This window comes from Meriones unguiculatus, chromosome 1 (assembly GCF_030254825.1).
Source record: "Meriones unguiculatus strain TT.TT164.6M chromosome 1, Bangor_MerUng_6.1, whole genome shotgun sequence".
NCBI classification, from domain to species: Eukaryota; Metazoa; Chordata; class Mammalia; order Rodentia; family Muridae; genus Meriones; species Meriones unguiculatus.
This window is the reverse complement of record NC_083349.1, coordinates 45,242,063-45,254,960: the sequence shown is the minus strand read 5'-3', so window position 1 is coordinate 45,254,960 and position 12,898 is coordinate 45,242,063. Positions and strand designations below refer to the sequence as shown.

At 44.9% G+C, this 12,898-nt stretch overlaps 1 protein-coding gene across 2 annotated transcripts in view; it reads right to left on the bottom strand.

The window, feature by feature from the left end:
* Slc1a1 (solute carrier family 1 member 1) overlaps positions 1-12,898 on the bottom strand; it is a 72,859-nt gene that overhangs the window by 54,864 nt on the left and 5,097 nt on the right. Inside the window, exon 1 of one of the 2 annotated variants that reach the window (XM_021634248.2) lies at positions 6,413-6,491. The exons of the other annotated variant lie outside the window; for it this stretch is intronic. Coding sequence (XP_021489923.1) covers positions 6,413-6,476 — 64 coding nt within the window. The 5' untranslated portion in view covers positions 6,477-6,491. Of the gene's footprint in view, positions 1-6,412; positions 6,492-12,898 lie in introns of those variants that run through there. 2 annotated transcript variants of the gene reach the window in all.

Below are 12,898 nucleotides of genomic sequence, written 5' to 3'. Positions count from 1 at the left end.
TCAGAGTGGGTGACCAATGCAAATAAGACTCAGCAAGACTCTGCAGCTCAGAGACAGGTCTGGGACAGGTTTCAGGGACAGGGTAACCCTTAAGGAGGAATGGGAAGATGTCTTCAGGCATCGATAGGATAAAGGTTTTCCTAAGAGGAGCATCTTTGTGAACAAGGATATAGAAGCAGGACACTGCAGAGCATCTTGAAGAGACAGCAGGCAGTTTAATTATACTTTATTCACTTTGTATCCCCCCATAAGCCCCTCCCTCCTCCCCTCCCGACCCCACCCTTCCTCCCCCTTTTTCACGCATGCCCCTCCCCAAATTCACTGAGAGAGGAGGTCCTCCTCTCCTTCCTTCTGATCTTAGTCTATCAGATCACATCAGGAGTGGCTGCATTGTCATTTTCTGGTAAGGCTGCTCCCCCCTCAGAGGGAGGTGATCAAAGAGCAGGCCAATCAGATTATGTCAGAGGCAGTCCTTCTTCCCATTACTATGTAACCCACTTGGACACTAAACTGCCATGGGCTACATCTGTGCAGGGGTTCTAGGTTATCTCCATGCCTAGTACTTGGTTGGAGTATGAGTCACTGGGAAGACCCCTGTGTTCAAATTTTCTGGTTCTGTTGCTCTCCTTGTGGGGTTCCTGTCCTCTCCAGATCTTACTATTTCCCAGTTCTTACATAAGATTCCATGCACTCTGCCCAACAGTTGGCCATAAGTTTCAGCGTCTGCTTTGATAGTCTGCAGGGCAGAGCCTTTCAGAGGCCCTCTGTGGCAGGTTCCTAGGTTGTTTCCTGTTTTCTTCTTCTTCTGATGTCCATCCTCTTTGCCTTTTGGGATGGGGATTGAGCGTTTTAGTCAGGGTCCTCTCTCTTGATTAGTTTCTTTAGATGTACAGATTGTAGTAGGTTTATCCTATGTTATATGTCTATATGAGTGAGTATATACTGTGTGTGTCTTTCTGCTTCTGGGACCAGCTCACTCAGGATGATCCTTTCCAGGTCCCACCATTTACCTGCAAATTGCATGATTTCCTTATTTTTCATTGCTGAGTAATACTCCATTGTGTAGATGTACCACAATGTCTGCATCCATTCTTCAGTAGAGGGGCATCTGGGCTGTTCCCAGCTTTCTGGCTATTACAAATAAAGCTGCTACAAACATGGTTGAGCAAATGTCCTTATTGTGTACTTAAGCCCCTTTTGGATATATGCGTAGGAGTGGTATGGCTGGATCTTGAGGAAACACTATTCCTAGTTGTCTGAGAAAGCGTCAGATTGATTTCCAGAGTGGTTGTACAAGTTTACATTCCCACCAGCAGTGGAGGAGGGTTCCCCTTTCTCCACAACCTCTCCAGCATGTGTTGTCACTTGAGTTTTTGATCTTGGCCATTCTGATGAGTGTAAGGTGAAATCTCAGGGTTGTTTTGATTTGCATTTCCCTAATGGCTAATGAGGTTGAGCATTTCTTTAAGTCTTTCTCTGCCATTTGATATTACTCTACAGAGAGTTCTTTGTTTAGCTCTGTACTCCATTTTTTAACTGGATTACTTGGTTTGCTGCTTTTCAGCTTCTTTAGTTCTTTATATAAACTGGATATTAGCCCTCTGTCAGATAAAGGGTTGGTGAAGATTCTTTCCCAATCTGTAGGCAGTCATTTTGTTTTGATGACAATGTCCTTTGCTTTACAGAAGCTTTTCAGTTTCATGAGGTCCCATTTATTGATTGTTGCTCTTAGAGCCTGTGCTGTTGGTGTTCTGTTCAGGAAGTTGTCTCCTGTACCAATGAGTTCTAGGGTTTTCCCCACTTTTTCTTCTAACTGATTTAATGTGTCTGGAATCTCAAGAAGCCTCTCTGCCTACAAATAAAACCCAAGGCCATCTCCAACTGGAGAGTTTACGCAGGAACAATCTGAGGTCGGGTCGGCTTCAAGGAAAGGAAGTGACCAGTCAGCTTGGACTTCCCAGAAATGCCACAGTTCTGGCATTCCCCACTCTGAGGAATTCCAAACTCACAAGTCTGAGTCTAGCTGTCCGGGGCTCCCTAACCTTCCTCAGCCTGCTCTCACCTCTGCTTACAAACCTTGTCACCTTAAACTCTCTTTTCCGCCATTATGACCTGAGCAGCCAGCTGGCCAACTATATACCCATCCTCCTGTGGGAAGCTGTAACTCTATTCTTTTCCAGTCCCACCAGGAGCCCAGAAACAGTTACTTTTATTTTTAAGTGAGTTAAGATGTACTTTAAGCATCTGCAGGATTTCCTAAAGCAAAGGTGAAGGCGCCCACCCCACGTCGAAAGGCTAGCCAATGAATCTGTCTATCAATAGCCAGTAATCGTCACTGGAAGAACGGCACAGGCGGGCCAGCTTAAAGGTGGCCTTCCCACCCTTTCCCTTACCTCACAGGGCCTTGGGCAGGACCCGCGTGACTGTAAGAGTCAGGAATGAACTCTGCTTTAGTAACTCCGGAGTTCTAGATGTGGGTCAGATGTGAGTTAGGAAAAAGGACCACTAGACCTAACCATCATGACCGCTCCAACCAATGTAAGTAACAAGTGAACAGGGTATCATTAGAGAACACTAATGTTCAATGTAATTAATAATGCTCCAATGGAGATGTGGATATGTTCTGTAGTTCCTGAACTAGCACTACGTCCCCAAACTCCATCACTCGAAAGAATTCAGAATCTCTGCAGTCTAATGAAATCTCGGGAATTCTCTGGGAGTGGTGGTACATACCTCCGAGGCAGCAGCAGGTGGGTTTCTGTGAGTTCAAGGCCAACCTGGACTACACAGTGAGTTCCAGGACAGTCAAGGCTGCATACTGAGACCCTATCTCAAAAATAAAGCTTCCCCTCCTTAAAAACAAACAAAACCAACCAACCAACCAAGAAACAGAAAGGAATCCCCATCCACCCACCACCCACCCCCCTGGGAGGAAGCAGAAGCGGAGCCAGCCTGTTACATCTCCTGGTTGATAATAACTCCTACCGGTAAAAAAAAAAAAAACAAAACAAAACTGATTTCCTGAGTCTTTAATGCCCTGATTATCACCCTTCCTAACACTGTGACCATTTAATCCAGCTCCTCGTGTTGTGACGACCCCAACTGTACAATTCTTTTGCTACTTCATAACAGTAATGTTGCTACCACATGAATCGTAATGTAATGTATCTGATAGGCACTGATGTATGACCTCTACGGGGGTCGAAGCCCACAGGCTGAGAACCTGCTTTAACAACTAAATCTAGTGCTTCTACAGAGTTTGCTCACAGTCATCTGTAACAGGCAGCACAGACAGGCAAATTCCACCACTATCACAGAGACTATCTCCAGACTGAGAGGGAGCAGAAGCAGACAAGAGGCAGGACTCTCGGACAAGGGGAACCTAGAAGTAAATTCATTCCAAGGTGTGGTAGAAGCAGCCAACCCTCACTTTTGAATAGTCTCTATGCAATGGCAGCTGCTCCGGCCTGAGCTTAAGGCCCAAGTATTGGAAGTCAGCGAAATAATCCACTTTTTTTTTCCAGAGACCAGACTGGTTCTTGTCTCGGTCTAATTTCGTGTGTGTGTGTGTGTGTGTGTGTGTGTGTGTGTGTTGACACGGACTCTTAACACCACGATCCCCAATCCCACTCGGTGGCAGACATCACTAAATGATGACAATGCTCTTCACTACCGAGCTCCGTCATGGCCCGAGAATCCTCAAAACTGTGCGGCAGACAGCCCAGAGCCGTGCTGAGCTCCCACCACAATGGCTGCGGAGCTGTAAGTAACTGGGCTCGGTCACTGGGACCCTCAAAGCCAGACCTAGAAAACTAGAACCCAGGCCTAGGTAACAGTGCCTCCACTGCTCTCTAACAGGGCCAGGGTGGGGAGACTCATTAAGGGTGGATGTGTTTTATTCTTTGATAAGGAAGGTTTTGTAATGCATCAAAAACATTTTAGGTGTCTCATGCAGCAGGGGCAAGACTACATTTCCTCTGAATGACATGCGCAGCAAAGGAAACATTCCAGCCCCTCAGGGGATGGAGGTGCCAAATGTAACAGCCCATATTGCTATGAGCTGGATTCAGTCTGTCCCCCCAAAACTCATTACTATGGTGGCAGTGTCAGGAGGAGGGGCCTCTACGCAGTGACTAGGTCATTAAAAGATTAGTCCCTTTCTCCCCATGTGGGTTCTCACTCTCTTATCTTGATCTGTTGCCGCAGGAACCGGCCCTCACGTGCTGAGGTTATTCTGTCTACTGCAGTAGTTCTTGATCTTCCTGACGCTGTGACCCCTTATTGCAGTTCCTTACATGGTGATGACCCCCAAGCACAAACTATTTTCATTGCTCCCTCAGAACTGTAATGCCGTTACTGTTGTGAATTGTTCCGCAAATATCATCCATGTAGATGGTCTTAGGCGACCCCTGTGAAAGGGTTGTTAGAATGCCCCAGCCCAAAAGGTTTGTGACCCATTGGTTGAGAATCACTGCTCTATTTCATTACTCTCAGACATGCCTGCTTATCTTGCTTTCTCACCATAAGCTGACGTGCACCTCATGGCCCTGGGCACTTGGATCTCTCCACTTCCAGAGCTTTTTTTTTGCTCAAATAAAGTTTATTTTTTTACCCAGTTTTGAATTTTTGTTGTTGTTGTTCTTGTTACAGCAACTGAAAACAGAATGAGACAAGCAGACAGCCATTCCACGCAATCTGAAAATCGGGTGCGAGAGAACCAAAGCCTCTGACCCTGATCTTCAACTTCTGTATGACCTTGATATTGTTAATGCTACAGGAACCTTTCGACACCTGCTCACAGCTGCTGCAAATGTGGTGCTAAGAACCCCACCTCCACCCTCATTCCAGTTTTTCTCTGAAGTCAAGGGCTGCTGAAACATCCCTCCAGACCTACCTCACAAAGGCTTAGATGAGAAATACTTGCACACGTATTGCTACCAACAGACTGAGGTAGTAAACCACAGCCATCTGACCCTGCATCTCTCGCCAGTGAAATCCATTCTGGTTCAATATAAATTGCTTTCCTCGTTGGCTGCTAAATGAATCGATTTTCCTAGCCACAGACTATACTCTCCCTCCCCCCCTTTATCTCAGACGCCGATTCTGTTTGATCAACAGTGGCTGCCTGGAACACGGTCTAAAATAGCTGAGTAAAAGGTGCTGTCATCAATCAGTGACTTCTGCCACAGGGCAGGCTAGAAAGTGGTGATGTGAATGCTGATTATGTGAGACTATCAATTAGTGGCTCTAAGGGCTTACGTAAAGAGGGGCGATGACCTCTGACAGAGCAGTCCCTGTGATAAAACGGGAATCAGAGCCACCGTCAATAGGCAGGACAGTGGCGGATGAAACATCTGGGTATCGGCGCCTCGAAGTACAGAACTCCCAGAGGAAGATTGTACCGGCTGGCAAAGTTCACCGTTTAAGACAGAGCTTCTGTAGGAGAAGGGGCTAACCACTGTGGAGCCCTCCAAATGAAAGGGCAAGATGAAGAGCCCAGAGACAGAGCAGCCACAAACCAAGAGGAAGTCAAGAAGGGGTCTGTAAACAGTGTCCTCAATTACCCATCAGACACATCCGGGTTTCCAAAGAGGGAAGAAACTTAGCTGACCGGCTAACTTAAACTTTAGAATCAAACAGTCTCAGCTGCAAACCCCACCTCGGTCCTTAGCCCCCACGACCCAAGACTTAAGAGTTCCCGTTTCCTCACCACAAATTGGTGTCCCCCTCAACTGACTAACCATACTTCTGGCAAATGGAACCCCCAGTAAAATATTAGCATCCGTTTGGCCAGCCACAGACAACAGCTTCTCAAAGGAGAAGTCTCCGAAAGTCTCAGAACTCCAGAAATCCCACCCGAAACCTGCAAGGTGGCTAAGTGACTCGGAAAATCAGTGTTAGAGACATGCAACAAAAAGCGAGCAAAACCAGTCTGTTTTCTAGGTGGGTGGAGAGGGAAGGTCAGATTTCCTGCAGTTGGACGGTTCGGGTAAGGTACCTTTGCTCATGGTTGTTGGCTTTGCTGAATTATAAGTAACCAAATAACTTCCAAGCAGTAGCACAGTAGTAGAAAAATAATTTGACTCACCTAAGCTCTCTCCCCTGAGGATTTTCCCCTTGACTGAATGCATGCTATAGCTTTAAGCCCCTGAACGCTGAACCCGGTCGATTCTCTCAGCACAGTTTTAAGAACAAGCAAACGGTGGGCCACCTCTGGGATGCTTTCCTAGCTCTGTTCCCCGAAGGCACCCAACATGCAGAAGCTGGTGTCAAGACCCTTCCTGGAAGCATAGAGCACTCGGCAAACGTTATCATGCCTCTGGACTTGGGGTCTATGGGAATAAGAAGCGGGATGGGAGGGAGAGTGCAGGAGCCACCGCCTCAGGCTAAGCAAGCTGTTGGAGAACCTTACCCCTCAGTGCTGGGTTGAGGAGAGGCCGCTCCCTGGAGCTCAGACTGGGGCAGGGAGGAACCATTCAGGGCGGGCTGAGTGAAGCATCTGTGAGCTGGGACCAAAGCCCCACCCCTTGGGTGTGTGAGTGCAGAAGCCTTGGCTGGAAGGATGGATTCCCCCCTGAGGTAATGGAAAGGCAGGTACTTTCTAAATCAATTGGGCAGCCTTTCTGGAAAGAAGTGAGTCACAGAAACACTTCCCTTCCAACAACAGAGGTGTCCACTGTGGAGTGTGCTAAGGACAACAGAGCACTCTCTGTAGTACTTAAGGCTGTTCCCTCAGCCAGCTGAATGGACACCCCCCTCCACAGCTGCACACCCCGCTAAACTCAGGGCTCTGAAGCGAATTGTGGGTTCGTAGTCCCTGTTGCCAATGCTGTCTTCTGTCAGGTGCAAAATACAAACGGCCATTGAAAGCATTTGCTGCTTCAACAGACACCACTGCTGGGGGGGAGGGGGGTGCTAAATGGTCACTGGATGGCATCTACATTTCCTTCTAAGTGCTTGAGTCCCCACAGTTGAAGCCGCCCTAGGTCTCCAGTGACACTGGGAAGATTTGAAGCTCCTCAGGCAAACACTGCCTCCCTGGCAGCCAGCGTGCTGCCGCTCTCTCGAACAGCTATTTTCAGCCTCAGCTCCGCTAAAGGTAATCACAGCTCCTCCCAAGTAATTAAAGGGAGACACTTTATCTGGATCAGGAGTGCATGCGTGTGCATGAACACACACACTCACGTGCAGCCCTCAGCCGATTTCCAACACCGCTTCTCACACCTTCCTAGGCTTTGTGCCCACCTTAGCTAGTCTCTGAATGTTAGCATACTCTGTATTAACATGCACAATTTTCTCCACGGCATGCCTTCGTGTGGCGCTTGCTGTATTTATTATGCCCAGTGCTCAAATTTCTGAAAGGCGGGTAACTTTGATTCTACAGTTGTGTTAAAGTTAAAGCAAAACAAAGCCAACAACACACCACTGTGGTTTAGATTAAACAGCGTTTAACGAGATACTTAACCGATGTCAACTCGTAACAGTTTACAGTCAAAGCACTCTTAAAAGGCAGCTGTTAAGGCTAAAAGGATACAGCTACGTGCAGGATGTGGTACGCGATTCATTTGTAAGATACATTTCCTGATTTTTGCTTACATGCTGATGAGCTTCATTGCGGCATCTTCATAAGTACGGATCGCCATTCCTTCCCGTTCACTTCCCCCACCTTGAATCTTCTCTACAGTTTGCTCCCTTCATTGCCCAGTTGGTTCTCCAGCTTCCTTAACACAAATACTCCAATGCCCTCTCTATTGCAATGTCTCTAACAATCTCTTGCACACTTTTCATGACCTAGCTTCTAGTTTGACACACACACATACACACACACAAACACACATTCATGCAGCCTTAAATCTAGGAGGTTCCACATATCAGAGAAAAAAGGGTTGTTTTTCTTATTTTGCTTAACATGATGATTTCCAGTTTCATCCATTTTCCCAAATGCCATGACTCCATTTTTCTTTATGCCTGAAGAAAATCCTAGTGCATATATGATTTACAGTTTCTTCATCCGTTCATGTGTTAATGAACATGTAGGCTGATTCTATGTCTTAGCTATTGTCAGTAGCACAGTGGTAAACACAGATGTGCATGTTTCTTTGTGGTGTGCTGACTTGAAATCACGTGTGTATGTGTATGTGTGTGTGTGTGTGTGTGTGTCTAAATATCATATGTGAATACATATCTGGGCCATAGGGTAGTTCTATTTTTTGGTTTTTGAGCAGTCTCCACTCTCACTTTCATAGGGATTGCACGAGTTCACATTAGCAGTGAGAAGGGTGCCTCTTTTCCTGCATCCTCACTGTCTATTCAGATCATTAGCCCACTCACTGATGGGATGACTGGTCACTTTCTAACATCTAAATTTTAAAAAAGAATTATTTTTAATTACGTGTATGAGCATGAATATGTGCACATGTATGGGTGCCCGTGTGGGCCATAAGAGGGCATCAGATTCCCTGGAGATGGAGTTACAGGAAATTGAGAGCTGCTTGACAAGGGCTCTAGGAACCAAATTTGAGTCTTTTGCAAAAGTAGCAAGCATTCCTACTGAGACATCTCTCTGGCCACTGGAGTTCTTTATATCTCTTAGACATTGAACTACTGTTTGATGTAACATTGACAAAGATCCACCCCACTCCCAAATTGTAGGCCAGTGGTATTTTCTTTGTTGGGGGGGGCTTTTAATTCCTTGTAATTCTATTTGTCAATTCTTGGGTTTCTTCACTCTGTTGCTGGGTTCCTCCTTAGAGAGAAATCCCTTGTTTATCCCTGTATAGTGGAGTATGTTATGTGTGTTTGCCTCTAGCAGGTTCAAGTTTCAGGTCTTACACTATGATCTTTGAATCACTTTGGATTAATTTTTGTAAAGATGGTTTTATTCTTCTACACATGGAAATCGTGTTTTCTCAGTATCATTTATTGAACTGTCTTTTCTTCTATGTATGTTTTGACAAACTTTGTCAAATACTAGGCAGATGTGATTGTCTGGGTTTGTTTCTGGGTTCTCTAGTCCATCCATATAACTGATCTATATATCTGTTTGTACAAGTACCACGACAGTTTTACTATTATGGCTGTCTTACATATTTTTAAATAGAATATTTTGATGCATCTACCACTGTCCTCTGTTAAGGGGTATTTGGGATCTTTTGTGCTTCCATCTGAATTTTATGATTGTTATTCTAGTTCCACAAAGAATGAGACTGGGGTCTTGGTGGGATTGCTTCAAATCTGTCATTGCTTTTGGTAACATACTCATCTTCACAATGTTAATGATTTCACTCTGTATGTACGGGAGGCCTTTCCATCTTCATTGTGGAGATCTTTCACCTCCTTGGTTGGGTTTATTCTTGGGTTTTTTTAAAAAGCTATTGTGAATGAAATTTCCTCGAGTTCTTTCTTGGCAAGCTCACTATTCTATTGGTACATAGAGAAACTGCTGGGTTTTTGTTTGTTGGTTTGTTTGTTTGAACTTGATTTTTTTTTTTTTTTGTATTATACTACTTTGGTCAAAGTGCTTATTAGCATTATAAGGATTTTCTGGGAGTCCTTAGGGTGTTCTAAGTGTAGGATGTCATCTGTAAGTATGATGATTGACTTCTTCATTTCCCATTTGTACCCCTTTATTCCCACCTCTGAATGTTCTAGATACGAATTTGAATTCTAAATTGAATGAGTGGAGAGAGTAGATGTCCTTGGCCCATTTCAGATTTAAAGCAAATGCTCTCACTCTCCTCCCCTTATATATAATGTTGGGTACCAGTTTGGTGTGATGGCCTTTATTATACTGATGGATGTTCCTTTTACTCCTAGTTTCTTTGAGGTTTTTTTTATAAAGGGATGCTAAAGTTTGTCACAGGCATTTTCCTGCATCAATTGACATGATCGTGTAATTTCTGTCCTTAAGTCTGTATTAAATGCATTGGTTTTGCACATGTTAGACAATCTCTAATCCCTGGCATGAAACCAGCTTGGTTATGGTTGTATGATCTTACTGTATTCTTGAATTTCGTTTGCAAGACCCCACCACCACCCCAAATTTGTCTTTCTTCCTTCTTTCCTTCCTTCCTTTCTTTCTTTTGTTTTCTTGTTTGGTTTAAGGGACCTGGATTTGTAGAAAGGGTATGATAATGTCTTTCTCCTTCTATTTTATGGGGGCAATTTGAGGTCTAAAACCCAATTTTCTTGTTTCAGCTCTTGAGAACTTAGACCAAATCTCTTTCATACCTACTTAAGCAGATATTGAGAACAGATGAGGAGAGATGCTAGACAGATGGATCCTCAGGAAAGGGTAACACAAGTGGCATCCATCAGTACATGAAAGCCGGTGTATATGCGCTTAGCCGTCTACAAAGTCAATGAGACAATGTAACCAACACACTACCAACCTCAAAACTTCCAGAAAATAACACAAAATCCATTGGTTTTTGTTTGTTTGTTTTTTGAGACAGGGTTTCTTTGTGTAGCTTTGGCTGTCATAGACTCTTTTTGGACTTTGTAGACCAGGCTGGCATCGAACTCAGATAGATCTGCCTGCCTCTGCCTTCAAGTGCTGGGAATACAGGCATGAGCCAAAGCACCTAGCTCACACAATCCATTGTAATAATCATTATTTTGTTAATGCTCTTTAGCTGTGGGTTAAATATACTATTACAGATAAAATGTACTCAGAAACCAGCAATTTTGTTTTCTCCAGTTTCTAGAAATACATAAACTGAGGGGGGTTTATTCTTCATTAAAAGCTCAAATTCTAAGCCAGACATGGAGGCACGTGTAATCCCAGCACTCAAGGAAGCAGAGGCAGGCAGATTGCTATGAGTTTGAGGCCAGTCTGGTCTACAAAGCGAGTCCAGGACAGCCAAGGCCACATAGAGGGAAAAAAAAAAGCCTCAAATCTTTTTTAAAAAGTGTAAATCCTTTATTAAAGATGAGAAAGTTTGCCTTTTTTTGTTTTCTCTACATCAAACTATCTATTGTAGTGATAGTGATTTTGAAGATATAGGAACTAGGCTATTCCTATCACTTTAAAGAAAGATCAGATAATGTTTTTATTTTGCGAGTTGAAATATTCTGCGTTTCAGGAATATTTTAAACCTCTGATTACTGTCAGAAGTCGTCTGACACTGACACAGAACATTACCCTGGCAACAGCCTCACTTACAACTATTATTATTGCCTCCAAGTCACAGAAGCCTGGGTGGGACACCAACATCATTTCATCTTCCTGTAATACTCCCCAGGACTCCCTTGGCACCCTCCACGGGACCTCCTCTGATCCCAGAGGGTGAACTAAGGAGTGACTGGATGGCCATAGACCTAAAGGTTCTTAAAACTAGAAGGCTCCTCAGAGGTTCTCTAACCCAGGGACAACTGGGCAGCGTACCTACTGCTATGTCCAGCTCTCAAGTCCTTGGCAGACATCAATAATCAATTCCAGTATTCCCAATTGTTTCTCAATGAACACCGCATTAGGTAAGACAATTGACCACCTACACATGAACCAGCAAGTGAATAAAGTCTTCTTTGCTCTTTTAGTCAATATAAGCCCTTATTTCCCAACAAAGGCCCCAAAAGTATATCAGATATACTTCTTTATGAAGATTTTTTAAGAGTCAGTTGCATTATTTTATGCTCTTATTTTGGTTTTGAGGTCCTTCTAGGCATTACAGGAGCATCCTCAAGAGGTCTGTAGTCTAGTTTTAGGAAAGAAAAATGAGCATGCCTGATGTATATACAGACTAATTAAGCATTGCACTGAGTTACTTCTGTAGATCACAGGGGATGGAGCAGGCCAAAATTAATGGCGGAAACAGAAGCTGGTGTCAATGTTCTCATTTATCCATTTAACAAACAAGGACTGTGTCTGTGGGCCCAAGACTCAGAGTCATAAATAACTCAAAAATCCAATAAATGTACAGAGCCTACAAATCCATGAGACAGTCTTTTGGGCACCGGGAAGGGCAGCACAGACTCCCCCATCAGGGGCCTATGGTTGATGTGGAGGCAGAGAAATCAGAAGACTTGATACTTGATACTCTGTCAGTCTTTGTAAATCAGAAGGAAAGTATAGCGGATGGTAGCAGAGAGTCTGCGGAGCCAAACCACCCGGGGAGGGGTCACAGTCCTGCCCTGGATCAGTGCCTCAGTTTCCTAGAAATGTGCCCTCCCAGAATGGAAGGCCTTTGTGAGAAGCCCTCTCTGTGCGGACTGTCAGGGTAGCAGCAAGCATGTATAGACACTGTGTCCAAAGAGGGGAATCTGTGAACCGCATGGCTCTTCTAGCATTCTAGTACTCAAAAGCGATGCTCAGAAACTCATGCCCTGGGCTGGGGATGTGCCTTAATTGGTAGAACGCTTGCCTGACATGCAGGAAGCCGTGGGTGCCATCCCCAGCGCTGCATAAACCAGGAGTGGAGGCACATACCTGTAATCCCAGCACTCAGAGATGAAAGCAGGAGGATCAGAAGTTCAAGGTCATCCTTGGCTACATAGTGAATGGAGGCCAGCCTGGGATACACGAGACTGCTTGCTTGAAAGATGAAAGGGGTTGGAATAAACAGTGCTTAGAGAGTGTGTAACTGACAGTGACACGAAGCTTAGGTCTTATCGAAGGCAGAACAGGAAGGAGGGTGCTTTGTATCTCTTGGAAGGAGCATTACTCAAATGAAGGTATGCAATTACTCAGATGAAGGCTGAAGAACGAGGCTGTGAGGTGGACGTAGACAGGGGAAGGTTTGGGATGCCGTGCTAGATAGGTGACCTCTCTGTCCTTGGGCAGCAGCAGCTATAGGCTATTTTAAGGCCCCGAATGATATCATCTGTTCTGCGTCTCTAAGAGAGGACACTTTGACAGCATCGGCCAGCCACAGCAGAGGCTTCGACCGTGGCCTCCGGA